We start from the raw sequence: 27,384 nt of genomic DNA, 5'->3' as shown, positions 1-27,384 counted from the left end.
TGGACTCTCCATGCATCATTCCACTTTTGTTCTGCAGTGCTTCCCCAATGTTACCACATTATCACTGTTGAGAGGGACCCTCTTTGTGATTTGTGGCATAAAAAGTTATGGGGTTTCCACAGGAAGCTATGGGGCAATGCCTGACTAGAAATGAAATAGTCCTGAAACATCTGTAGGCATAAACAATATTGGAACAGGATTGCATTTAGATGCCCCAATACCATCATGACCACAAATAATCATGAATGCACAATAAAACAGATGTTTAGAAGGGACCTTTCTGTAAGATCCACCCCCAGCACCCCAATCCTGGTCACAGCACGCTGTTCTTTCTTAAGAGACAGCTGATCTATCTCAGTTTACAACTTTTCTGATTGCAGCAATGGTCAGCTCGGCCTCAAAACAACATGTGATGTGACTAATATTACAAGACCAAAACATGCCTTAAAGTAAAATCTCCACCTAGTACAGCTGAAGATGTACTTCCTTGGGCTGTAGATTTATTTTTTTAAAAAAATTGCTCCTTATCCACTTTTCTCATGCAAAGTTTACTAGCAGCTGAATTGTGCTTACAGTATAATCCCATTTTAGGAACATAGGAAGGTTCCTTATATCACTAGTCAGACCACTAGTCCACCTTGCTCAGTACTGTTAATACTGACTGCCAACAGCTCTCCAGGATTTCAGGCCAGAGTCCTTCCCAGCCCTACCTGGAGATGATGGGGACTGAATCTGGGATCTTTTTGCATGCAAAGCAGATGCTCTACCACTGAGCCACACCATCTTCTGTTTTCTCAAAAGAAAGGCCCACGACAAGCAGTGGAACTTAGTTCCAAGAAAGCATGCCCAAGAATGCATCGTTATGATAAATTACATACAGTGGTACCTTGGTTCTCAAACTTAACCTGATCCAGAAGTCTGTTCCAAAACCAAAAAATTCCAAAACCAAGGCACACTTTCCCATAGAAAGCAATGCAAAATGGATTAATCCATTTCAGACTTCTAAAAACAACCCCTAAAACAGCCATTTAACATGAATTTTACTATCTAACAAGACCATTGATCCATAAAATGAAAGCAAAAAACAATGTATTGCAGTCACACAATCAATCAATCAGTAGCTGAAGTAGGTTCCACACAGTCACAAAAACAAAAGAAAAAGAGCCGCAGAAACACAAAATAAATAGCAAAAACAGATAGACCTCAGCGTAACACTCAAAACAGAGCACTTTCGGCTTCCAAAAAAAGAACCAAGGTATCACTGTACTCTTAAAAAACAACAACCCCATGTTCCAAACTAAACAAAACTGTTTACTCCTGTACCTTTTATCGATTACAGTGGTACCTCAGGTTACATATGCTTCAGGTTACAGACTCCGCTAACCCAGAAAATAGTACCTCGGGTTAAGAACTTTGCTTCAGGATGAGAACAGAAATTGTGCTCCAGCGGCGTGGCAGCAGCAGGAGGCCCCATTAGCTAAAGTGGTGCTTCAGGTTAAGAACAGTTTAAGGTTAAGAACGGACCTCCAGAACGAATTAAGTACTTAAACTGAGGTACCACTGTATTTAGTTATACATATTTGTAGATGTGAGACTTGCAGCAAGATTCTCCTGCAGGGAGTGTTCCTCTTGAGGCTGCCAGCCAGCCATGTTGTCTTCCACTATACTCCTTTCCATTCCCATCCCAGTCAATTTTGCCTTCTGCACCCCCCCCCCCTGCCCCCCAAAACCCAGTCAGTATTCTATGGTGGCTAAGTATGGCTCTGCCCTTTCTGGGCCATCTGGCTGTCTCCCCTACTCCTTTGGTATTCTGCTAGAGATGTTTTGGTACTAATGATAAGCTTGGGGGTCCGACTTCCCCGCTAAGCCTACTGATATCTCCCATTCGTATGTGGAGGGTACTACCGGTATTTTGGTATCATGTTACTATTGGTTACCATTTGCTTACTCTAAACTTAAGAAACAGAGGGAATTTATATAGGATTTCTTTTCTTTTTGAACAGCTTATTCAAGCTACTTCATCTGCACCCATTATCCCCTTTTGCTGGTTCTCTCCCCCAGTAAATGATAACTCCCACTTTTTTTTCCCTTTTGGGGATGCCTTGTTAATATTTTAGTGTGAGCTTTTAAATGGCAGGCAGAGCCACCCCCCCTGAATGGTTATAAGTGAGGAGACAGGCAGGTGAAGGCTGGCTGAGAGCAGACTGAGGCTGGTGGGGCTCATTAGCCCCAGTAGACCAGCCACCACTACTTTTTGGTTTTGAAATTTTGGGAATTAATACATTGCATCATTTAATTCTGATTTTCTAGTCATGGAGAAAGGTAAAGAAGCCCAGCCCTTTGGCCAATAGAAAGTTTATTCAGAAATTCCGCCAGCTTCTGACATTTCAGATGACATTGCCCAGACATTTCCAAGCCTATAATCATAAGGTTTAGAAAACGTACAGATTTTTTTTACAGAACATGCCACTTGGAACTGGGACCCTTGGAACATGAAGCTGCCTCTGCATCTCTTAAATGTTAAAACTTAACAGAAAGGTCCAAAACCTTTGTCAGTAACAGCAGAGGCTCTTTAACTATAAGGCTGAAATCAATAATTTGAATGAAACTGAATGAATCAATTTATTATGGTCACAGACCAGAAAAACGGACATATACAACAATAGAGAACATGTAAATATACATAGGTTAAAATTAAACTCTATAAGCTAGAGCACGGGAAATAATACGGATATAAAACCGTTAAAATATGTAGGTTAAGACCTTAGCTGCTAATTTAAAATATGCATGTTAAGACATTGGCCATTAGATACATTCAGAGCTTGTCTCCTTAGTTTTATAGCAGCAGCACAAAATTTGGCCACTTTTAAGGTAATCTCTGGTTCCCAGTCCTCTATTAGATATTTTAAGTAGTGGTCATCAGATCTGCTTGGGGTTCACTGCATGATTGGAGTGATAAATACCAAACATATGTTCCTATAGTAATGACAACATAATAGGACTTGTGTAATAGTTTCAGCTTCCTTCAGACCACATGGGTATATTCTCTCTGAATATGGTTTACCTTCAAATCTGCCCTGCGCTAATGCAGGTGGTAGGACATTGAATCTGGCAAGGGTAAAAGATCTTCTAAATTTGGGTATGTCTAGCTTGGATATATACCTCACTGAAGTAAACCCCCTCCCATTATCTTTGATTTCTGGCTACTTGTTCATTTCACTCACATGGCTTTGCAATTCAACATCCCAGATAGTTGCTTAATCAATTATTTGTGCTAAGGGGAATTGGATCTGTTGAATGGCGAATTTTCTTACAACAAGTGGGGGGGGGCAGTCATTAAAAATACCATTCCAGATTTGCCCCAACTCAGAATCAAGACAAAAGAAAAAACAGGCTGGCAGGCAGAGATAAACTCATTGGCAGTAGATGCTTAGCCAGTAGGCAGAAACAAAAGCTAGTTGATTATCAATCAGGGATGGAGGAGGGTTGATGACCACTTTTCCCTTGACTGGCTACCAGATGATTGCTTTATGCAACCTCCTGGTTCAGAAACAGGAGCACCTTGAAGCACCAGTTGCTAGGCCAGAACAGCAGCAGAAGGCTGTTGCACTCACACTGGGCTTGTGGATTTTCCCAGTTGCTGGGAACCACAAATGGGAAGTGGTGCTGTTGCACTCAGGTTCTGTTGGCAGCCTTCCTATTGAGGCATCTGGTTGGCAACTGTGGATTAGATGGATCATCAGCTTGATCCATCAGGGCTCTTCTTAAGTTAACTGGAACCTAAGTTAGCCACATGTGGAAGGGAGATCTACATGGACATTTGGGGCTGATCCAGCCTAAGGTTGTTGTGAGGAATAAAATGTGGAGGAGGAGAACCAAGTATGCAGTCTTAGAGGAGAGATGAGATATAAATGTAATAAAAACCAATCAAAAGAGGCATGAACACACGTACACCAGTATTTGCTAAGGGAGTTAATTTTCTTAAGAGTCAAATTCATTGGCGGTCCCATCATCACCTTTTATTTCTGATGTTAGAGACCTGTGTCCTTGCTATTGTAGCCAAAGCAACACCATCCATGCAGAGGAGGGGAGCTTAGAGAAACCCCAAGATTTGTAGAAATACAAAGAATAGCCCCCCCCCACAAAAGCCAGGAATGGGATTTAGCATGCTCAGTGGCCAACCATATAGAATGGTGATGGGGAGACTTTTTAAGCCCAACTCCCCCTTTAATTGCCCCTCTTCACCAAAACTATTAATCCCAGAGCAAAAAATGAACAGATGCTGGTATGTTAGACCAAGGAAATTGGTCTGCTCCAATCAAAGGAGAGCGTTGAGGAGGGTCAACAAGGAATGCAACCGGGTGAGACTGTGGAGCGTTCCAAGGGGCAGACAGAGAGGCCTGGAGGGCCACATTTGTCTCCTGGCCTTGAGGTTTCCTACCCCTGATCAAGCATGCCAACTCTGGGGGTCAGAGGTGTCATCAGCCCCCTCAATATTCCTTAGCAGAGGGCTCAGCCCCCTGAAAATTGAAGATGCAGAGGAGGCAAGGTTGCTCCAGCCTGAGAAGCATCTCCCAACATTGCACAGGCCAACACAGTCTTCCACTAGGCCATGCTGGTGCAGCCTGCACAGTGTTGGAAAATATGTGTAATATCATGCAATGAGCCATCTTGGGGGCTACCCAGCACCTGTGCCCCTGATATAGACCATTCATACTGAAAGACAGTCTATCTCTAGTTACCAATCACCTGTGGGTGGAAGAAGGGGAGGTAGCTTTCATGTCCTCCTTGTAGGGCTCCCCAAAGCATCTTGTTGCCTACTGTGGGAAGCTGGGATGGGATGGACTTCTGGGTCTAATCCGGTAGGACTCTCTTTATGTCTTTAAGAGAGGGTCTTCCAGGCCCTTCAAATATCATCCCCTCCCATTCACACATCAAACTGAGAAAGGCTCGGTCTAAACAGAAAGGGGTGCAGCAAGGCAAAATGACTTGAACTAGAAACAGAACATATTTATCCAGGATGACACTATTTATTTATCTAACTTGCAATTGATCCATTGCTAATGTGTCACATGCCACTGGGCAACTGGCAAAGTGGCATGAGTGCATTAACTCTCATTAGTCATCAGAGTCCGTTCACATTCTTTGATCACCCTTCCTGATATATCCAAGCACATTGATCTTTCTCTTTTTTCAACTCAAAAAGGTGGGTGGTACAAGCAAACAGGTGCAGTTATGGCTGTCAATCCTAAAAAAACCCTGTATTTAGGGCTCTGTTATAGGACAACTTGGTGGAAATGAAGGCACCAGTTGCAAGAAGCAGCCTCCTAAGTATCACCATTATAATTTCATTTTAAAGCAACTATTTGGATTTGGATTTTTTTTTATAAAAAAAATTAAATTATTATTATTTAATTAAATAAATATTAAATTAAATTCTGGTGAGGGCAGGAAAATATGCATTACACAGAGGCCATGGGATGCAGGAATGAGGTCATCTATATCTGAAGCCTTTAGTAAATACAGGTGATTCAACTTACACAGGGGTTACGTTCCAGGGATAGCATGTAAAGCCAAAGCACATTGGGTTCAATGGCAGGTGGAATTGGCAAAGTCTTTTTTCCCAGATGGCTGCCCCCTTTCCATATTTTATTTTATTTTTTTTAAGATTTGCCAAGCACATAAAACAAAATGCACTCAAGTTAAATGGATATAAGTTGCAAGTTGCCTGTATCCCTGCTAGTATGTTTCTGAATATAAGTTGCTGGAAAGCACAGTAGGAGAGAGTGGCTGTTGCACTTAAGAGTCTGCCTGTTGGCTTCCCCTAACCACCTGGCTGGCCGCTATGAGAACAGGGTCCTGAACTAGATGTGCCACTGGCCTGATCCAGCAAGCTCTTATTACTTTCAGAGGGTGGAAGCAAGCAGATCAGTGGTGGTGGTGGTGAGAAGGTGGAGGAAAAGTAGCTGTACAGTGGTGCCCCGCAAGTCGAAATTAATTTGTCCTATGAGTTTTTTTGTTCTACAAGTTTTTTCGTCTTGCGAAGCACCACTGTGTATTGACGGTTTCCCATAGGAATGCATTGGCGGTTGTTTTTTTTAAAGGCGCAAGACGTTTCGTCTTGCGAAGCAAGCCCATAGGGAAATCTGTCTTGTGAAGCAACTCAGAAAACGAAAAACTCTTTCGTCTTGCGAGTTTTTCGTCTTCCGAGGCATTTGTCTTGTGGGGCACCACTGTATCTTCCTGCTTGCCCTCTGGCAAGCAAGCAGATGTCAGCTGCACTGAGAAAGAGGAAAGCTGGTGGCTATGGGTGGAGGTGAAGCTGGTGATGGGAGGTGGCTTACGGAAGATGTCCTGCTCAAAAGACCCTCCAAAATCTGAGCCGACACTATTTATTGATGTCACCTTTAAAGCAGTATTCAAATATGAGAAGACAAATCATGGAGGAACATAAGCTGACTTATATAACGTAAGTCAGACCACTGCTCTAACTAGATCAATATTGTCTACATTGACTGGCAGCATCTCTCCATGGGTCAGACAGGGCATTTGAGATGTATGCAAAAAGGTCCCTAGGGTTTGACCCCTGTCATCTCCACAAAGCCTGGGAGAGAACCTGCCTGAAACCTGGAGAGCCACTGCCAGCCAGTGTAAACAGCAATGAGGTAGATCATGGGTAGGCAACCTAAGCCCTGGGGGTTGGATCCGGCCAAATTGCCATCTCAATCCAGCCCACGGACGGTCCAGGAATCAGTGTGTTTTTACATAAGTAGAATGCATGCTTTTATTTAAAATGCATCTCTGGGTTATTTGTGGGGCATAGGAATTCATTCACGCCCCCCCCCCCCCCCAATATAGTCCGGCCCCCCACAAGGTCTGAGGAACAGTGGACTGGCCCCCTGCTGAAAACGTTTCCTGACCCCTGAGCTAGATGGACGATTGGTCTGACTATATAAAGCAACTTGTTATGTCCTGAACCATGTTGAATACTATGCCCATTGTTAAAGGTAAAGGTACCCCTGCCCTTACGGGCCAGTCGTGTCCGACTCTAGGGTTGTGCGCCCATCTCACTTAAGAGGCCGGGGGCCAGCGCTGTCCGGAGACACTTCTGGGTCACGTGGCCAGCGTGACAAAGCTGCATCTGGCGAGCCAGCGCAGCACACGGAAACGCCGTTTACCTTCCCGCCAGTAAGCGGTCCCTATTTATCTACTTGCACTTTGACGTGCTTTCAAACTGCTAGGTTGGCAGGCGCTGGGACCGAGCAACGGGAGCGCACCCCGCCACAGGGATTCAAACCGCCGACCTTTCGATTGGCAAGTCCTAGGCACTGAGGCTTTTACCCACAGCGCCACCCGCGTCCCTATGCCCATTGTTACTCCAATGCAAAATGTATAAAGAAGTTTGCAGGTACGTTGTACCCTTCTTCATATTGAAAAGAAGTTGTCAAATTTAGACAACAAACAGCATGCAAAAAAAATAATTGTTCCCCCGCATTCTACTGAAGGATCCCTGCTTCTTTCTCTCCCTGCTCCCCTCCCTCTCAGGTACTTAAACATTTTGCTATCAGAACATGAAGCATCAATCCTGTTCCGTTTTGAGCAAAGAAAGTCCTTTTAAACAACTAGTGAGAGTTCCTCTGTCTGCTTTCCCCAGAAATACACTGCATCCTGCTACCAGCATGCACAGTACAGAAAAAGGCCAGTTAAGAGGAATCTTACATTTCTCCCCGCCCCTTGCAGTTTAGAGAAGTCGGCTTTGCTAATCAGATTATTCATCTTCCTCAGCCACAGACTCCTCTCCCTCCTAAGTGCTCTGCTCAGCTGCTCACCTCCCTCCTCAAGTATGTCCAAGAGGCACAAAACGGGAAAGAAATCATCTGTTTTCCCAATTCTGTGCCCCTCTGTTCCTGGATTCCTTTTTTTAAAAAAAAATGTTACCTACTTTATACAGTATTTTGGAAAGTTGTTTGTTTGGCCTCATCTGCAAGGCATGTTTAAAGCTGTATCATTATCACTTAAAAAAGTTGTGGGCTCTCCAAAGGAATCCTGGGATGAGGAGCTTATCAGAAGAAGCACGTTCCCCTCACAGAGCTACAGTGTTTATCAGTCCATCTTCCCAGGGAAATGAGCCTGGGAAACCATGAGAATGTGTGATCCTGGCTTGTTGGTGGATTTAACTGGGACAAGGATCAGAAAATAAGGGCTGTTTGTATACAGTGGTACCTCAGGTTAAGAACTTACCGTATTTTTCGCCCTATAGGATGCACTTTTTCCCCTCCAAAAATGAAGGCGAAATGTGTGTGCGTCCTATGGGGCGAATGCAGGCTTCGCGCACCTCTCCGCAAGCACTGGGCTCCCGCTGCTTGCGGAGAGTTGCATGCATGCTGAAGTCTGCGTGCGCCGAGCTCAGCGCGTCCAGGCTTCGCGGACCTCTCCGTAAGCAGCGGGAGCGCTCCCGCTGCTTGCGGAGAGTTGCCTGCATGCTGAATCCTGCGCGCGCTGAGCTCAGCGCGTCCAGGCTTCGCGGACCTCTCAGCAAGCAGCGGGAGCCAGCGCTGGGCTCCCACGGCTTGCAGAGAGCTGCCTGTTTGGGGGCTGGGGTCGGGGGAAGCTCAGGCTTCTCCCGCCCCAACCCCGCGCCTGGGGGGGGGGAAATAATTTTTTTCCCATTATTTCCCCCCAAAAAAACTAGGTGCGCCTTATTGGACGGTGTCCTATAGGGCGAAAAATACGGTAATTCGTTCTGGAGGTCTGTTCTTAATCTGAAACTGTTCTTAACCTGAAGCACCACTTTAGCTAATGGGGCCTCCCGCTGCTGCCGGAGCACAATTTCTGTTCTCATCCTGAAGCAAAGTTCTTAACCCGAGGTACCAGCTCTGGGTTAGTGGAGTCTGTAACCTGAAGCATATGTAACCTGAAGCGTATGTAACACGAGGTACCACTGTATAGTAAACCTTGGGTCTGGGAGCGGGGGCAAATGGGGTCCTCTAACCAGCCCTTGGGACTGTCTCCAAGCATCACCCCTCCCCAGCCACATCCACTACTGGCAATGTGCAGTAACATGTTACAGCTTAATATACATACTGAGTGACTATCATGGGTAGGCAAACTAAGGCCCAGGGGCCAGATCCAGCCCAATCGCCTTTTAAATCCGGCCTGTGAATCAGCGTGTTTTCACATGACTGGAATCTGTCCTTTTATTTAAAATGCATCTCTGGGTTATTTGTGGGGCCTGCCTGGTGTTTTTTACATGAGTAGAATGTGTGCTTTTATTTAAAATGCATCTCTGGATTATTTGTGGGGCACAGGAATTCATTCATTATTATTTTTCCAATATATAGTCCACCCCCCCCCAAGGTCTGAGGGACAGTGGACTGTCCCCCTGCTGAAAATGTTTGCTGACCCCTGGCACTAGATAATACTGATTTTTGTTTGCCTTGATGGAGGACAGAGAGGTGTGAGGTGTCTATACTGTATATACATGTACATGAAAACAAACAAGCCTGCTGTGTCTGCAGCACTGAAGTGACCTCTTCCGGGTAGAAAGGTAAATTTTAATTGCTCCACCCACTTTTGCCTCTGGCCCCACCCACCACTGGGATGTGATGTGGCTGAGAGAAGGTTGCCCAGAAGGGAATGTGGCTCTTGGGCTGAAAAAGACTCCGTACCTCAGTTATATAGGAACATTTGGAGGGTATGCTATGATAGTGAATCATAGACATATTGTGGACCACCCTTCTCCTCCAGGTAGCACGGTCAAAGTACCAAAATGATGGGACTTTGAGTTAAACCATATTATGCAACCAATTACAGGATTAAGTCCCAAAGATCTCAGCCCGGCTCACTTCCAAAGAATGGTGCTTAAAGATTAAGACACGTGGCTGCAATTTCTTGGCAAGGAAAGTTTTATGAAATCCAGACATGAATTATCTCTGCGCTCTTAAAATATTGTTATTAATGTTAGGCAGGCACATTCCCTGCACTGTTTTCAGCGCCTGCTGAATTTTCTGTTTTGTGTTTTGTGTTTTGACAAACCTTCCCAGGCATCAAAGTTTAACGTGCAGCAATTTTAACACTACATTTTATTACGCATATTAGTTTTTAAAAAACAAACCAAAAAACTATTACTGGCTTCATTCATTATTTTGATATTTTTAAATAAATAAATGATTTTAATGTTTGCATTTATCACTGTTTTTAAAATGAATGTTTTAGATCATTCTCCATAGACCACTGTGATATTTTCTGTAATGTAAGGGGTGTGTACTTTTTAGAATCATAAAATCAAAGAATTGTAGAGTTTGAAGGTTCCCTAAGGATCATCTAATCCAACCCCTCTGCAATGCAGGAATATGCTGCTGTCCCATATGGGGATCAAACCTGCGACTTTGGTGTTATCAGCACCATGCTCTAACCAACTGAGTTAGTTAAATAAATAAGCAAGCAGCTTAAGGTGGAGAAGTACATTTTAATTTCAACCCATCACTCATCTTTGATTTCTAAACCAATGGATTTTTAAACCAGTTGCACTCTATCCAGAAGAAAGTTGGTCAGTTATTTACTTATTAGCGGGTGGCGCTGTGGGTTAAAGCCTCAGCGCCTAGGGCTTGCTGATCGTAAGGTCGGCAGTTCGAATCCCCGTGGCGGGGTGCGCTCCCGCTGTTCGGTCCCAGCGCCTGCCAACCTAGCAGTTCGAAAGCACTCCCGGGTGCAAGTAGATAAATAGGGACCGCTTACTAGCGGGAAGGTAAATGGTGTTTCCATGTGCGGCTCTGGCTCGCCAGAGCAGCGATGTCACGCTGGCCACGTGACCCGGAAGTGTCTTCGGACAGCGCTGGCCCCCGGCCTCTTTGAGTGAGATGGGCGCACAACCCTAGAGTCTGTCAAGACTGGCCCGTACGGGCAGGGGTGCCTTTACCTTTTTATTTATGTCAAGCACGTACATGCTGATTTTCATCAGAACAGATCCCCAAGTGATTTACAAAAAAAAAAAAAAAAGCAATAAAGCACTAAAAATTAAATACAGTGTGGAAAACATCAAAATCCATAAACAGTATAATATATAAGGCATCAAACTCTGTAACACAGAATTCAACTCACTCAGTATGCTGGCCACTCAGTCAATATTCACATTCCAGCCGTGGGAGAGCTGAGCAGCAGAGCTCTCTCCCCAGTTCTCAAGGACAGCCCTGAGAACAGCCCTGAGTTCTGTACTCAGCTGATTACTTCTTCTTTTAAAAATAAGCATATGGGATTTTTTATTATTTTATAAAAAAATAGAAACTAAAAGGTCTTCCAAACTTAAACTTAAGTGTGCAGATGTCATTTGCTTTTAACATTTCTGAAACTGATAGGAAATGTCTTAAAGGTCAGCTTTACAGCTTTGCTGCGTGATCTGAGATCACATAAATTTTGCAAAGTGGGTGGCTTGATATTTTTTAAAGTTCTGCTTGGCATGTGGCACATTTTGCTTGATTAAAAAACCAAATCTTTGAAAATGAGCCCTTTAATCAGAGCAGATGGGAACCTGTGGCCCTCTAGATATTGCTGGACTCCATCTCCCAACATCTGCAGTCACTGACCATGCTGATTGGGGCTGATGGGAGTTGGAGTCTAACAACCTTTGGAGGGCAACAGGCTGGGTTAAGACTACAGTATGCAGTGGCGTAGCGTGGGTTGTCAGCACCCGGGGCAAGGCAAGTAATTTGCGCCCCCTAACCCGTGGATTTGTGCCCCCTAACCCTAACCCCCAGATGTTGCGCCCGGTGCGCCCGGCCCCCCCTGCACCCCCCACGCTACGCCACTGACAGTATGACAAGGAAACTTGTGTGTGTGTGTGTGTGTGAGAGAGAGAGAGAGACTGTACAGTCAGAACATTATATAACACAGAATTTCTCCTTTCTTCTGTACCCAGCTGTGTTTCACATGGTTTGTGTACCATCTGGATACCTCTAGGTTATACTGCAAAGCCACAGACACAGACACACATGTACCCCAGGAGGTAATAAATGAACCCAGAGTTTGCAATGTCACTCACTGGAGCTTTAGATCAAAGACAAAAAACTCTGTTAGCTGAGCAACTCATGAGAACATTCTGGTTGTTGATGGTGGTACTGCAGCAGAGAAGCTTTCAAGTCTCAAATTCTATAAAGCATGAAAGTATGATTGATGTATTTTTTATTTATTTATTACATAGATAGCCTTAAGATTTTTTATTTTTTTACAGCAAAAAGGATATGAGCCTTTGACTTAAGCTGCTGTTATGTGTCAGACTCTCAGCTTTCCATCTGTAAACTGGGATCTCTGATTGAGCCAGCAATTGCACGGCCAATATTTGTTCTAGGGGTAATGGGATAGTGTAAAAAATAGTAATAGCAATACCCTGCAAAGGACCACATAACTCATTTGCTTACTTCTTAGGAGATGCACTGAGTATGACTAACATTGGATGCAACCAGAGTAGACCCACTGCAATTGACAGACTCTACTCACTTAGGTCCAACACATTTAGGATAACACTACTGTAGACTTACTGCCTACAGTGGCGTAGCGTGGGGGGTGCAGGGGGGGCCGGCCGCACCGGGCGCAACATCTGGGGAGGCGCGCTCGCACTCACAGCTCTCTGCCCCTACCACAGGTTAGGGGGCGCAAATTACTTGCCTTGCTGACAACCCACGCTACGCCACTGACTGCCTAAACCAAAACTTCCCCCTGAAAGGAGGAGGGGGAACTGGAATGTTTATTATGTTGCATATTGAATACCGTTAATAAAGCTGGATATTTGTTGGCCAACACCCCCACCTCCTTAAAAGAAAATCAGAGAGGAAGCCTGGAATTTCCTGTAATGGCATGGCATGGCAAAAGTGAATTGAGAGAAGTCCCCCCCCCCCCATTACACAAAACTTGTGAATAATCAATGAAGCTGAATTTTGGAAGATTCAAAACAGATAAACTAAAGTACTTCTTCATGCAGTGCCCTGTTAACCTATGGAACTCACACCCACAAGGTGCAGTGATGGCCACCAAGAAGAAGAGGAGGAGGAGTTTGGATTTGATATCCCGCTTTATCACTCCCCTTCAGGAGTCTCAAAGAAGCTAACAATCTCTTTTCCCTTCCTCCCCCACAATAAACACTCTGTGAGGTGAGTGGGGCTGAGAGACTCCTGCTTGCTGGTTTCCCATGATAGTCACTGTGAGAACAGGATGCTGGGCTAGATGGGATGATCCAGCAGCTAGATGGCCTGATCCAGCAGGTGCAATGTTCTTAAGGGGGCAGACAGCTCTTTTGCCCCCAGTCATGTGGGAGAATTTAGGGAGTTCCCTGTTGCTCAGTTTAACTTACACACATAAGCCTGGTGTCATTGCAAAGCATAGCTACTTAGAAGTAAATCCCACTGAGTTCCATGGGACTTACTCCTGGGTAAGTGTACATGCAGAACTGCAGCCTCAGTAACGAAGTGGTTTCCTTCCCCTCTTCCACTTCCCCTGGAACCAAGAAGGAAAGTCTAAAAACTCTTTCAGAGAGAAGCAAGCGGATGAACTCACCAGCCTTAGAGTGTTCCCTTCGGTTGCTTAGCAAGTAGCCAGATACTAACAAAACTTCCCTGCAGCCTTTAAGATGCAACCACAGCAACAACAAGTTCTTCTCCCGCTTTGGGAGAAACAACACACAGAAGGCAGCGCACAATCCTTACCCTCGAAGAATTGTAGAGTAGGAAGAGACCTCGAGGGTGCTCTAGTCCAACCCCCGGCAAAGCAGGAATCTCAACACGAGGTTCCCCATCCAATTTGAAAGCATACTGGACCCCGCTTAGCTTTGCAGATATGCTAGTAGTTTTAGCGCTGCATCACTCGTTAAGTCTGCAACCCTGCATACAACCTTAACTTGGATATAACATCCCACTGACACAGCGGGACCTACTCCTGAGTAAGCAAGCATCGACGTGTGCTACGAAGATTGTTCTTCATTAAAAGAGAAATATTTTATTTCATTTTCTAAGTTGAGCCTTCTGGAAAATCAGGCATAATTGAAATAAACATGAAAAGGGGGAGTGATGCACAACTGGCGACATATTAGGGCCACGTTCTCAACTTTTTTTCTCTTTTTCTCAAGAAAAGAGAAAGCGGATCTCGAGGGGGGGGGAGATGGGGGGGTCAAAGCGCCACTAAATGATTTCTCAGTGATGGGGGTGGGTGGCAGGGATTTATCCTGGGCTGCCTCCCCACCTCTTTTAAAGACAGTCTCTCTCACGCGCCCCTTCCCCACACGGAGTCCTTTCCTGAGAGTCGCGAAACGCGGGGTCTCCAGAGCCGGGTACTCACCTGGAGAGACCAGCTTTTCCTTCCGCTCTCCGCGCGCGACAAAGTTTCCGTTCTTCTCTTCCTCCAGCTGCGCCTTCGCGGGCGAGAAAAGAGCGCTTGGCCCCTTTAGTCAATTTCCTGGAGTTGCAACTTTGGCGGCTAACAATAGTCTCCTCCAATACTGGGCAGGCAGATAGCCAGGGATGGAAGAGGCCGGGCTTGGTGGGTCATCTGCATAATACGCCCCCAAGGCTCCTCCTCCCACATCCGCTCGCGTCCGTTAGCCAAAGAGGCAGAGTATGCTCTGAAATTCAATGACTGCTAAAAGCGGGACAGTTCTTGCTAAATTGGGATTGGTCGGAAATCGGGGCGGGGCTAAATTTGCATGCAGAGCGACGCGTAAAAAGAAAGAAAGAACCGCTTCTTTTTTTTTTCCTCGCCAGAACGTGGGGGACTCTCCCCACCCGCTGGATTTTGCAAAACACATAGTACAGTAATCCCGAAGTGGAGCCGGGCGCGACTGTGGTCCTCCAGATGCTGTTGGACTACAGCTCCCATCAGCTCAGCCAACAACCCTAGTGTAAACCAAGTTTCCTCCTTTCCCCATCAAAGATTTCATGGTATCAATGTTTGGTTTGTGTTGTTGTTTTTTTGTGTGCATATATAGTTTGCTCTGCAGCAGCAGCAGAAGAAGGAGAAATGTTGTTTCATTTATATTTTTGTTTGCTAAAACCTACTTAAGGTTTTTGTAAAGTTGAAAAGATAAACTGTGTTTCAATAAAAGCTAAAAGACCCTCATTTTGCAAAACTCCTCTGTACCATCTTTTATTTCATATAGGGTGCTGCATTGAGGAGTTTTTGCCCATCTCTGCTCCTCGTGACCTGAGAAGGCTGTGTGGGTGAACGCAGTGGGGAGCTTGTTTTCAGCTGATTTTATAAAATGTGCATTTAACTGCAGCTAAAAATAAACATTCGCTTGTTTGCACTAATGCGAATCTTCTGAGCTGGAAAAATCCAAGGTTTTCACTGTGTGGAATTTGTGGGGTAATAAACAGAAAGGATGCCCATCTTTTGAGTTGGATGTAGTAGTTGTCACTGATGTGTGCATTTTGTTCTTTTAAATGTACTGGGGTACCTCGGGTTACAGATGCTTCAGGTTACAGACGCTTCAGGTTCCAGACTCTGCTAACCCAGAAATAGTACCTCGGGTTAAGAACTTTACTTCAGGATGAGAACAGAAATCGGGCTCTGGCAGTGCGGCGGCAGTGGGAGGCCCCATTAGCTAAAGTGGTGCTTCAGGTTAAGAACAGTTTCAGGTTAAGAATGGACCTCCAGAAGGAATTAAGTTCTTAACCCGAGGTACCACTGTATTGATATTGTCATGGACTGGCTGGATGTAGATTTGTCAGGCACCAGCTGGGGAACCCCCAAGGGAACCCCCAGGAGGAGGGAATTGGTGGTGGGACAATGTATGGTCAGAGGGAGAAAAGGGAGCAGACTGGGAGAAGGTGTTGAAAGCTGAAGAGGTAACAGGAAATGAGCAGGAAAGGCAGTCAGAAAGCAGTCCAGAGGCAGAGACAGAAGCTGCATCAGGAGAGGAGGGAGGTCAAGAGGCAGAGATGAGTTAGGCTGGTAAGGAAGCCAGGCTGTCTCCCCTTCCTGCTGCGACCAGCTATCATCCCCCCTTCATCTCCCAGAACCTGAAGAGGTATGAAAAGGGCAGAGCAAAGACAGACAAGATGATGACGAGCCTCAGATTGCTTGGGAAGGAACAGGGGAAGGAGGACACTTAATGAGCTGTGGGAAGACCTTTGGTCCATGTAACTGCCTCATAAGGGCAAGTTCTACTGGGGAACATTATTTTGCCTGGGGTCGGCATTTTCTTAAGGGCAACCTTGACATGCCAGTGATGGGTGGGGGCCAGAAGCAGAAGTGGGTTCGTTCCATGGGCTAGTTTCTATATGCACACAGCCCTCTCTATCCTCCACCCAGACAAGCAAGAGGTATTGTCAAGAGTTGAAGGACACATCCTAGCCAGGCAAAAACACTCAAGGAGGGTGTTGTCTGGGGAGAGTACTGAGGACTAAATAGAGAGTGCTGGAGGCCTACATTTGGCCTCCTAGGTCTGAGAAGAAGAAGAAGAGTTTGGATTTGATATCCCGCTTTATCACTACCCAAAGGAGTCTCAAAGCGGCTAACAATCTCCTTTCCCTTCCTCCCCCACAATAAACACTGTGAGGTGAGTGGGGCTGAGAGACTTCAGAGAAGTGTGACTAGCCCAAGGTCACCCAGCAGCTGCATGTGGAGGAGCGGGGAAGCGAACCTGGTTCACCAGATTACAAGCCTACCGCTCTTAATCACTGGCTCTCTCCCCACCCTGTTATAACCAATCAAACAAGTTGTCATTTCCTAACGTGTTTCATTTATTGAAAAATTAAAAGCACAAGCTCTTTCATATATAAATACAGTGACATTGCTGGCCATTTACAAGGCATTGTTCATGGCAGGCTGTGAATGGGTGGGAAGGCAGAGTATAAGAACCTCACGCCAGGTGTGTCACAGAGGTTAAACCCCAAAGCATTACAAATGGCGCCCCCTGGAAGCCCCTCTCTCCTCTAGGACTGCTCGAGAAGTGGAGGTGGGCTCTTCCCTCACCCAACCCACAGGTGCTCTGAAGCAGGTGCAGAATGCTACTGTACGGTGCAAGCAATGGAAGAGCTAGAGAGGGTGGGGTGAGGTATTCAGACAAGTGACTGGCCAAGTCATTCAAACACAGAGACAAAATAGGCAGAGGTGGGACATCTACGCCATAGTTCACCAACCAGATGAGAATGGTTTATGGAAAGAACTATTATCAGGAGGTGACTGACTCTCTTTGTTTCTCCTCTTTGTTCCATTGCTCTTTGTTCCCACAGACCACCCGGCCGGGCTCAGTCTTGGAGTGGTAGCAGAGAAGCTGCTTTGAGTACCAGTGCAACAACCCAAAGCATATATCCTGCATGTGCTCTGTGCGCGGCATGCGTGCATGTGTTGCTGGGCTTCAGGTGGGAGTTATCTGGGTCTTGTGATAGTGCACGTGTGCTAACATGCACGTGGCAGTCTATTCGAACCCTTGTTCTTGCTTTGTTTCTTTCTTGCATTTGGCTTTTGGACCTTTTCTGGGCCCTATCCCTAAAGTGAGACATTAAACTCAGTGACTAGGAAATCAACACAGTCCTTGTCCTTCGCTTTAAATGCCTCGGCGATGATGCGAGCTGCTTCCCGGTGCTCTTTCCCATGCATTGCCACTCCGTTCACCTCCAGGATCACGTGGCCCACCTTCAGCTTCCCACAGTTGTGGGCAGAGCCTCCCCTCTGGAGCAGGAGCAGAAGAAAGAAAGAAGATATTAAGAGGCAGAACGAGCTGATATATTGTTGTGAGTTTTGCTGTCCTGAACAATCGTAACATTGACTTTCAATTTCATTTTGCACATTATTCAGAGAACTGTGGTTACTGGGTGGTTGATAAAGAGATTAAAATAAATAAATAAAATATTTGTATTAACAGTAACGCAGAACTTAAAAACAACAACAAGTATTTTGCTCAATTAACTGCGGGAATATTTCAATCAATCAAATTCATTATACTGTCATACCTCGGGTTACAGATGCTTCGGGTTGCGCATTTTTGGGTTGTGCACCACACCAAACCAGGAAGTACCGGAACAGGTTACTTCCAGGTAATAATAATAATAATAATAATAATAATAATAATAATATTTTTTTATTTATACCCCGCCCTCCCCAGCCAAGGCTGGGCTCAGAACGGCTTACAAGCAATAATAAAAACAAGATGAATGATTACAACTTAAAAACAAAAGTAAAATACAACATTAAAATAACGGAACATTAAAATATTAAAATGTAGCCTCATCGCAGGAAGAGAAGGAAAAGAAAAAAGAAAGAGAGGGAGGGAGGGAATCAAATTGGCTCCAAGCCAAAGGCCAGGCGGAACAACTCTGTCTTACAGGCCCTGTGGAAAGAAATCAGATCCTGCAGGGCCCTGGTCTCATGAGGCAGAGCGTTCCACCAGGCCGGAGCCAGAGTTAAAAAGGCCCTGGCTCTGGTTGAAGCCAATCTAACTTCCTTAGGGCCCGGGACCACTAGGGTGTTGTTATTTATGGACCTTGAGGCTCTCCGTGGGGCATACCGGAGAGGCGGTCCCGTAGGTCCGAGGGTCCTAGGCCGTGAAGGGCTTTAAAGATCAAAAGCAGCACCTTAAATCTGACCCTGTACTCCACCGGGAGCCAGTGCAGCTTGAAAAGCACTGGGTGAATATGCTCCCATGGCAGAGACCCCGTGAGGAGCCTCGCTGCAGCATTCTGTACCCGCTGGAGTTTCTGGGACAGCTTCAAGGGCAGCCCTGCGTAGAGCGAATTACAGTAGTCAAGCCTGGAGATGACCGTTGCATGGATCACTGTGGCCAGGTTTTGGCGTTCACACATGCGCAGAAGCACTAAATCGCGCTTTGCACATGCGCAGAAGCGCTGAATCGCAACCCACATGTGTGTAGATGCGACACTGTGGGTTACGAATGTTGCGGGTTGTGAATGTGCCTCCTGCATGGATCACGTTCGCAACCCAAACATCCACTATAAATTCCATTGAACACAGTGGGATTCATTCACGTACTGTAGGGTTGAATGCTGAAGGTCTGCACTCCCCTTTAAGGACTGTCTCAGCAGTTTTCCCTTCTGTGTTTAGTGGCTGATGCAGGGGTGTTGAGCCAGGGTGAGGGTAGAGAGAGAAATGACCAGAGAGGATGCATTTGCTCCAAAAACCTAAATATGCCCACGGACCTAAAAAGGTTGGAACCGCCATGGAAGCACAACTTGGAAACTGCCAAGGGTCTTGGCAGACCACTTAATTATTCTTCTGACTCTTTAGCAAATGTAAAGCACCATGCCAGATGCTGCATGATTTTTAATTGTATTTCAGTGCTTCTTTTATTTCTTGTATACTGCATTTTATTACATCTTACAGAATTCAAAATGTAATACCATGAAATCCAAGGTAAGGAATAGAAACGTAGCCTAAAGTCAATATGAATATTGAACGCATAGGGTGTGCCAGCTCTTATCTTCAACCACAAGTACATAGACATGCTGCAGACCTCCTGAATGAAGGGCTGGTGGTTCATGGACCACAGCTGGGGAACCTCCTCATCTACTCAGCGCAGGCTGCAGCCTTGCTCTGATACATTTCTAATCATTTTGGACCCTGAAAGAGATGTACCTGCCACTGACTGAGAGCACCAGTCACCAGCTCCCTTACCTGTATGGTCACAATACGAGGCAACGGCTGGCGAGTGTTGGCTCCTCCCTCAATGGCAATACCCAAGGTGGGGGCACTTTTTGTCACCCGAATCAGGTGGGATGTTGGTTCCAGGAGACCTGGCTGTGGTGGAAGAGAAAAAGAGCACGACAACCCAGGGTTATTATTTACTTCTTCTACCCCACTCCTGCAAAGCTTTTGCTCCCTTTTTACTATTTGAATATAAATCAGCCCCCCTTCCCCCAGTTCAGGATTCACAACTTTAAAGCACAATATTGTGGCCAACTACACCTTGAATGGTGCTCCAGAAACAAAGGGCCAACCAGGATTAGGAGGAGTTTGGGGTGAAAGCTGAAGCTGTCACTCAGTTGTGAACTCCCTCCCAGCCCAACACCTTCCAGCATTTCTCCTTTTAGAACTTTCAGAAGTTCTAAATCATGGGTAGGCAAACTAAGGCCCTGGGGCCAGATCCGGCCCAATCGCATTCTAAATCTGGCCCGCAGACGGTCCAGGAATCAGCATGTTTTTACATGAGTAGAATGTGTGCTTTTATTTAAAATACATCTCTGGGTTATTTGTGGGGCATAGGAATTCGTTCATATTTTTTCCCCAAAATATAGTCTGGCCCCCCACAAGGTCTGAGGGTCCCTGCTGAAAAAGTTTGCTGACCCCTGAAACTAAAGCATTTCTCCTTTTAGAAAGCATGAGCTATGCTGCCCTCTTGTGGACTAGTCTTCAATAGGCATTGCTTCAGCTACTTTTATATATGCAACTGTTTTATCAATGTTTCTGTTATATTGTTGGTTACGTTGGGATGCCTCATGGGAAGTGATATCTAAATTGAGAACAAGGACAGGGGCATATATGTAACCCCAACCTCCATAAAAGAAAAGCCAGGATAGATAATTAAACACCATCATATAGTGTGAATAATTGATGCTTTTGAATTATGATGCTGGAGGAGACTCTTGAGAGTCCCATGGACTGCAAGAAGATCAACCCTCTCCATTCTGAAAGAAATCAGCCCTGAGTGCTCACTGGAAGGACAGATCCTGAAGCTGAGGCTCCAATACTTTGGCCACCTCAAGAGAAGAGAAGACTCCCTGGAGAAGACCCTGATGTTGGGAAAGATGGAGGGCACAAGGAGAAGGGGACGACAGAGGACGAGATGGTTGGACAGTGTTCTCGAAGCTACCAGCATGAGTTTGACCAAACTGAGGGAGGCAGTGGAAGACAGGAGTGCCTGGTGTGCTCTGGTCCATGGGGTCACGAAGAGTCGGACATGACTAAACGACTAAACAACAACAACAACAACTCTGGGTTACTGAGGAGACTGTACACACAGGAAGGTGTTGGAAGACTGGATAAGAACCCAGTGTAAGAGGTGAGGAAGGTACGAAATCCCAGGATAGGAGGCTGGGAGAAGAATAAAAACAGTGGAAGAGGGGCCTGAGGGGTGTGGGGGGGCATGCGGGGAAGCAGGTTCCTAGCCACTGCAACCCAGTGTGAAAAGGCATGATTTTTGCACCCCTCCTGGACCTGTGCCGTTGGCAGGGGCCAACCCCTAAGTATACCTCTGAACAAGAACCTCTGTCTCACTTACAAGTTAGAGCCTCTGCTTATGTGTTTTGGAGCAGGAGCTGAGACAGCCACCTGTCAGAAATTTCGAGCTAGGTGGACCAGTGAGGCTGTTGGGATTTTTGACTACGTGCTGTTTGATGCAGCTTCCCACAGAAGCAATTAAGGAGTTGCTGCCTAGAGATATGGGACCTTGGATACAACTCTGCTATTGGATACCAACCCTTCGCCTGGTCCTTTGAAAGTGGCTCAGGACTGACCTCCCCCACATGTTGCTTTTGTTTCCCATGGCTGGTACCCAGTGATGTCTTACCGGTTTGGGGCCTGCCTCTAAGGGCCCGTCAGCCTTCAGTGGTGCTTCCTGCGGGCTCTTGCTTTTTATGGGACCCTGCGGCCGGCTCCTGTCTTTGGCGCTGAGCTCTGTGTCCCCGATGTCCACACCGCTGTCCTCACTGAGGGTCTGCCCACTGTCCGAAAGCTGAGAGAGTGTCGAGGCTGCGGCAGACGACAATGGGAGAAAGGCTGTTAAGAAAGCGCCAGAGGAGAGGAATCAGACTGACTGTCGGAGGTGGAATTTGGAAGGAGCCCTGATCTAATGAGGCCACACAAAACATTGGAAGCACATTTATAGCACATTGCTTCCCCCAAAGAACACTGGGAGTTTGATAAGTGTAGTGGAAACTGTCGTTCCATGAGGGGCAGTCTACTGTTTCCAGGATTTGTTGTGGGCAGCCATTGGGCAAATGTTTGGGGTGGTCACACAACCCGTAATTTCCTGCTGAAATCCTTTACCGTGTTATGGCCCAAATATTCTGGTTTATTCTTGTCTGTCCCATGTTCACTGTGCTACAGTTCCCTTCTGGACAGCACCGGGGATGAATCATGGAACAAACTGAAGCAGAAGAAGCCTGCCACTAAGACACTATCACTGTGTCAAGGGTATGCTGCTGCACACTGTGCCCACAATCAAGCACCAGTCTGGAGGGGCCTGGATAACCCAAACACATTAAACACAGCACTGGATAAGCTCTGAAGTCTATAGCAAGATCTGACAACCTTTTAAAGCCTTATGGGCACCTTTTGATTGTTGTGAGTGCCACTCTTTTTGGACACTATTTCTTCCTCCACTCACCAGCTGATGGGTAGGAGGTTTACATCCTGCTGCTCTTACTTCTGGCTTGGACTGCAGAAAACCCTTAACAGTTTGGGACCAGTTTACTTGCTGGATCACCTTACCCCATACTTATGTCCACTGGCTGTGGTGGAGTTTCATGCTCTGGCATGGGGGGGGGGGGAGAGAGAGCAGACGGGGGTGAGGCTGGCATGCATCCTGGGGGCATGGCGCCCAGCGTGGGGTGGCCGCGATGGCACCCCACCAGGATCACGCTGCCAGGGGCGGTGCACTCCCCCCGCACTCCTCTTCCTCCGCCAGTGCCCACTGGACTTCTTCAGTCTGCAGAACTGGCACCATCACAAGAATCATCTAATGTCCATTCCACACTTGCAAGGAATCAGTTCTTCACTCCAGTGGCACCTCCACTTTGGAACTCCCTATCCATTGCCATTAGGCATGCCTGTTTTCAGCATCTGCTAAAAGCTTTTTGGGTGTTGTTGTTTAAGCAAACCTGCCCAGACATGTAAACTTAATGAGCGTTTTAACATTAATTTTAAAACTGCTGATTTTATTTTGAATTTTTTTTTTTGCTAACTTATTGTTAACTTCTGATTTTATAGGGAACTTTAATGTACATTTCATGTAACCTGCTTAGAAGGTTTGATGATTTAATATAGTAAAAAGGTAAAGGTACCCCTGCCCATACAGGCCAGTCTTGACAGACTCTAGGGTTGTGCGCCCATCTCACTTAAGAGGCCGGGGGCCAGCGCTGTCTGGAGACACTTCCGGGTCACGTGGCCAGTGTGACAAAGCCGCATCTGCTGAGCCAGGGCAGCACACGGAAAAGCTGTTTACCTTCCCGCCAGTAAGCGGTCCCTATTTATCTACTTGCACCCGGAGGTGCTTTCAAACTGATAGGTGGGCAGGCGCTGGGACCGAGCAACGGGAGCGCACCCCGCCGCGGGGATTTGAACCGCCGACCTTTCGATCGGCAAGCCCTAGGCGCTGAGGCTTTTACCCACAGCGCCACCCGCGCCCCTCTATTTAATATAGTGCTAAATGAATAAATGAAAATGAATCGGTGAACTATGGCCTCTGTCGCTTTTAGATGCCCTACAGATCTTGAGACCCCCTCCTGTTTCCTGTGATGTTAGAACAGCAGAGAATAGAGGAATAACAACAGTCTTAACAGGAAAGGGAAAAATCTATAAAAAGAAGGAACAAATGCATGCAGTTTAGCAAACAGTATCACAAGAGGGAAGCAAAGTCACAGCTATAAATGTACTTGCAAGGTTCAATAGGGAGGCGGGGGGGGGGGGGGACGACATTGGAGACTTTATCTGAGAAGTTTCGCTCTGGAGTCCTCATTATTAGTGCCCTATGCTAATTGATGGATTTTCCCTTACAAGTAGTGGTCTGGTTAAGAGGAGATTGGGCAGAACCTTCAAGTTAGGAATATTATGCGGCATTACAACTGCATACCCTCCAGCATTCCTCAGATTAAAATAGGGACATTTCTCACCCCCCCCACTGATCCCCCCTTAACCTTCATTCCCCGCCCCCATCATTTCCTATCAGGATAAGGGTGAGTGCCGCCACCACTAAACCAACGGGACACAGCTCACACACCCTCCATCATCCTGAGAAAAACCCTTAATCCTGATTTCATTTTATTCTTTGGTAGCTTTACAAAAAGGAAAACACACACCAATAAATAAAGTTTAGGAAGGGGCAAGATTAGATGCACACACACAAAGTACTTAAAAAAAACCCAAGACTCTTTGCACTCCACTCTGCTCCCCCTTTCTTCCTGCCCTCTGCCTGCCCCTCAGAAGTGGTTTGTCACATGGGACAGTGGCAGGCTCTCCTCCTCTGTTCTTCAACAGCTGTTATGAGCTGCCCTAGGGAGGAGGTTGGCAGAAGCAGCAGCCATGGAGAGACACAGAGAAGCTTTTGTCATTCTGGGCCTATCCTTGGAAAACAGGGACACTTGGAGGGTATATAACTGAGTCAAGACATTGGTTCTATCTATTCTATCTAGCTTAGTATTGTCTACACTGACTGGCAGCAACTCTCCATGGTTTTAGTCAGAAGTCTTTTCCGGCCCCTCTTGGGAGATGATAGGAGATGCAGGGACCTTCTGCATGCAAAACAAATATGCTCTACAACTGGATTGTGGCCCTTCCCTTTGAATATGTAGAGTTTTCAGAAGGGCACATTGGCTCTTAGCTACCAAGAGAAGGTGGCCCTCTTCAGTGGGGAGATTTGTCACCCCAATATCCCCCCCCCTTCATGTTTCTGCTGCTCTGATCCATATTGTAGCCAATTAGTTTCCATTAAGTGTATTTAATTGTTCGATTTTATATGTGTGTGTGATGCCCCATCCACAATGAAACACAGAAAAATCAAGTTGTGGTGTTTTGTGCCATCCAGAAATTTCAAGAGGTTACCTGCTTTTAGCATTTCAGTCTTGATACCAAGGGTCATGGTGTGAGCTCTGTGTTGCCCCTGCCTGCCTACCCAACGTACACTGTAACACACTCAGATAATCAGGTTCAAATCCCAGATTCCTTGCAAAGTTCACTTGAAATAATAGAATCATAAATTGTAGAGCTGGAAGGGACTGTGAGGGTCCTGTAGTCCACTCCCCCCCCCCCCTGCAACAGAGGAATATTTAGTTCAACGTGAAGCTAAAACGCACAACCCTGATATTGTTATGCTTTACCCACTGAGCTATCACCGTGAGCCAATTACAAGCTCCCAGCCTAACCTACCTAACAGGATTGTTATGAGGAAAAAAGGTAAAAGTTACACCCCTTGTTCTCCCAGTTTCGCCTGTGGTCCCTGCTCACCCCTGGCATGCAGCCCCTGGAAGGTAGGTGCCCAGGACAGTGGTGAAGCTGCATGCTCCAGCACCGGGGAGCAGGCAGGGGCGTGGCTGGTGTGCATCCTGGGGGTGTGGCGTGTGCCCCAGGGGCATGGCATGCTGCCCAAGGGGGCCTGGCGTGTGTCCTGGGAGCATGGCATGCCACCTGCGGGGGCATGGTGCCCAGTGATGGTGCATGCCCAGGGGGCAGCCACGATGGTACCCACCTGCCCGGTGGTGCCAGGGGCAGTGTGCTCCCCCCACCCCCTTTCCTCCGCCAGGAAGGAAATGCAAATGGTACCCGACCTATGTTTTAACCGGTGTTTGAGGCCCTCCTCAAATGCCTGGCAAAAAGCAGGTTATAAACACATTAAAGAGCAGAACATCATTAACCAGTCCGCTAAGAGAAGAAATCCTCACCTCTGGCCTGGGGCAAAGACCTCACTTCATTCACATCTGGTTCGCTGTTGGGCTGATGAACTTCCACCATGATAAAGTGCTGCGCAGTGCCAGCTTCCCCACCTCCCTTCTCGCTGGGAGGCGGAGGAGCAGGATGGGATGGAGGTGGTGGAGGAGGAGGGGATGGTGCACTGGGGTTTAGAAGGGTGCCGATTTGTGTTGCTCTCTCAGGAGAAGGGTTCTTCAGCCGTGTTGGCGATTGGACCCGAGGGAAGGGCCCAATCAGGTGTTGGTTGACCAGCAACAAGTGGGCATCCAGGGGCCTCCGGGAGGAATGGGTGGCAGGAGAGACAGAAGCATAGATGGCGCTGGAGGTGGAGTCCTCTGTGGAGGAGGAGGCAATGCTGCCTGTATCCTTCTCAGAGAGGCTGGATGGTGGTGTGGGGTTCCGGGGTGCCACAAAGAACAGGCCTGACTGGGAAGATTCTGAAGAGGGTCGCTTGAGGGTGTTGTTTGCTGAGGTCCTGTCCTGGGGGGCAGAGGGGTCTTCTGTCATTTGAGAGGGAGGAGGAGGAGGCTTGAAGGCCGGAGGCTCCTCAGGGAAGGAGGAAACATCATCCTGATTAGACCAGGGAGACAAAACAACAACAACCCTTTTTAGATGGTGGTAAACAATGGTGGTACCATACCTGCCTCTGATAAACAGCCACTATCAAACTTCTGGTGAACAAGTGCAACTGTCTTTTCAGACTACTGGTCAACATGTACCAAATTTATTCACCCAAAGAGGCTTCTAAGCCAATGATGGAGGAAATCCAGTGACAGAAACATTAAAATATGAAGCATCCATGATTAAAATAGGCAAAAACCCCACAATCCCATTAAAACAACACCACTGTTAAAATAGGAGACTGATTGAGAGATCAAGATACTGCCTGCAGGGCCTCTTCTATTGAGCTATGCCCTATGCCTTATCATCTTCTGCTATTTGAAGTACATACACTAGACTAGGCTGTGTTTCCTGTAGAAATCTGCCCTATACATTGAGATGATCTAACGAGGCCCTGCTGTAGGTTTCTAGCTCTCAGAGGCCCACTCTCCAAAACTTGGAAAGTTGGGCAAGTGTGTCATTCCTCAAAAGTAGATGTTCTGCAGTGTTTGCTTGGGGAGGACACCAAACAGAATCAGGGTCTATTGTATTGTGGCACCCCAAATGTGGAATACCCTCCAAAACAAAAAACATTTTCCTGGCTCCTACTTTGGAGAACACCCCACCCCCAACTTGCTCCTACTGATGGTGCTGATCCTGGTGAATAGCTTTGGACCAAGGTATCTAAAAGGTAGTTTCATAACTTATATATCCAAGGAATGCCCTCCTGCAGACACCATCTCATCAGGAGGTCCATGTCATAGTGGTTGGAATTGGACCTGTTAGAGCGGTGGCACAGTGGAGAGGCAATGTCTCTATTGTGTTTTTGGTACCTGTTGAAGATCTGTTTCCCCATGAACCTTTCTAAGTGGAGATTTTCATCCCAGCTCGTATCTGTACTGTTTTTAACCATGAAAGTGTTCACGATTTTTAAATTGAGATTTTGATTAATTTTTCATAAATTAACCAATTAATTTAAACTTCAAATTTGTTACACATTTTTCTTATGTGTTTCCTTATGTGTTTCCATATGTGTTTTCTTACACACATGACTTCCTACGTTCCTTTCCATTCTGTTTTTATACCCATCCCTTTTGTATACTGCATAATATCACACACTTCACCTAATACTTGTTCCTGTATTACGTAATAGTCTATTTCATA

At 46.4% G+C, this 27,384-nt stretch overlaps 2 protein-coding genes across 9 annotated transcripts in view; both read right to left on the bottom strand.

Moving 5' to 3' along the window:
• Window positions 1–14,565, bottom strand: part of AKNA (AT-hook transcription factor) — a 59,406-nt gene extending 44,841 nt beyond the window's left edge. For all 4 annotated transcript variants that reach the window (XM_083422853.1, XM_083422856.1, XM_083422854.1 and 1 more), the window contains exon 1: window positions 14,323–14,565. The gene's annotated coding sequence lies outside the window, so the exon portion shown is untranslated. The remainder of the gene's footprint in view (window positions 1–14,322) is intronic.
• Window positions 14,566–16,703: 2,138 nt separating this feature from the next.
• The window catches only part of WHRN (whirlin), a 137,028-nt gene continuing 126,347 nt past the window's right edge, over window positions 16,704–27,384 (bottom strand). For 3 of the 5 annotated variants that reach the window (XM_083422963.1, XM_083422961.1, XM_083422965.1), the window contains 4 exons: window positions 25,593–26,190; window positions 21,506–21,714; window positions 19,615–19,737; window positions 16,704–17,655 (listed from right to left, as the gene is read on the bottom strand). In XM_083422963.1, coding sequence (XP_083279089.1) covers window positions 17,473–17,655; window positions 19,615–19,737; window positions 21,506–21,714; window positions 25,593–26,190 — 1,113 coding nt within the window. In that variant the 3' untranslated portion in view covers window positions 16,704–17,472. The remainder of the gene's footprint in view (window positions 17,656–19,614; window positions 19,738–21,505; window positions 21,715–25,592; window positions 26,191–27,384) is intronic. The other 2 variants (XM_083422964.1, XM_083422962.1) reach the window with 1 other exon arrangement.

The sequence above is a fragment of the Podarcis tiliguerta genome (genome assembly GCF_965153285.1).
Source record: "Podarcis tiliguerta genome assembly, chromosome: Z".
Classification (NCBI taxonomy): domain Eukaryota; kingdom Metazoa; phylum Chordata; class Lepidosauria; order Squamata; family Lacertidae; genus Podarcis; species Podarcis tiliguerta.
This window is presented reverse-complemented; position numbering and strand designations above follow the sequence as displayed.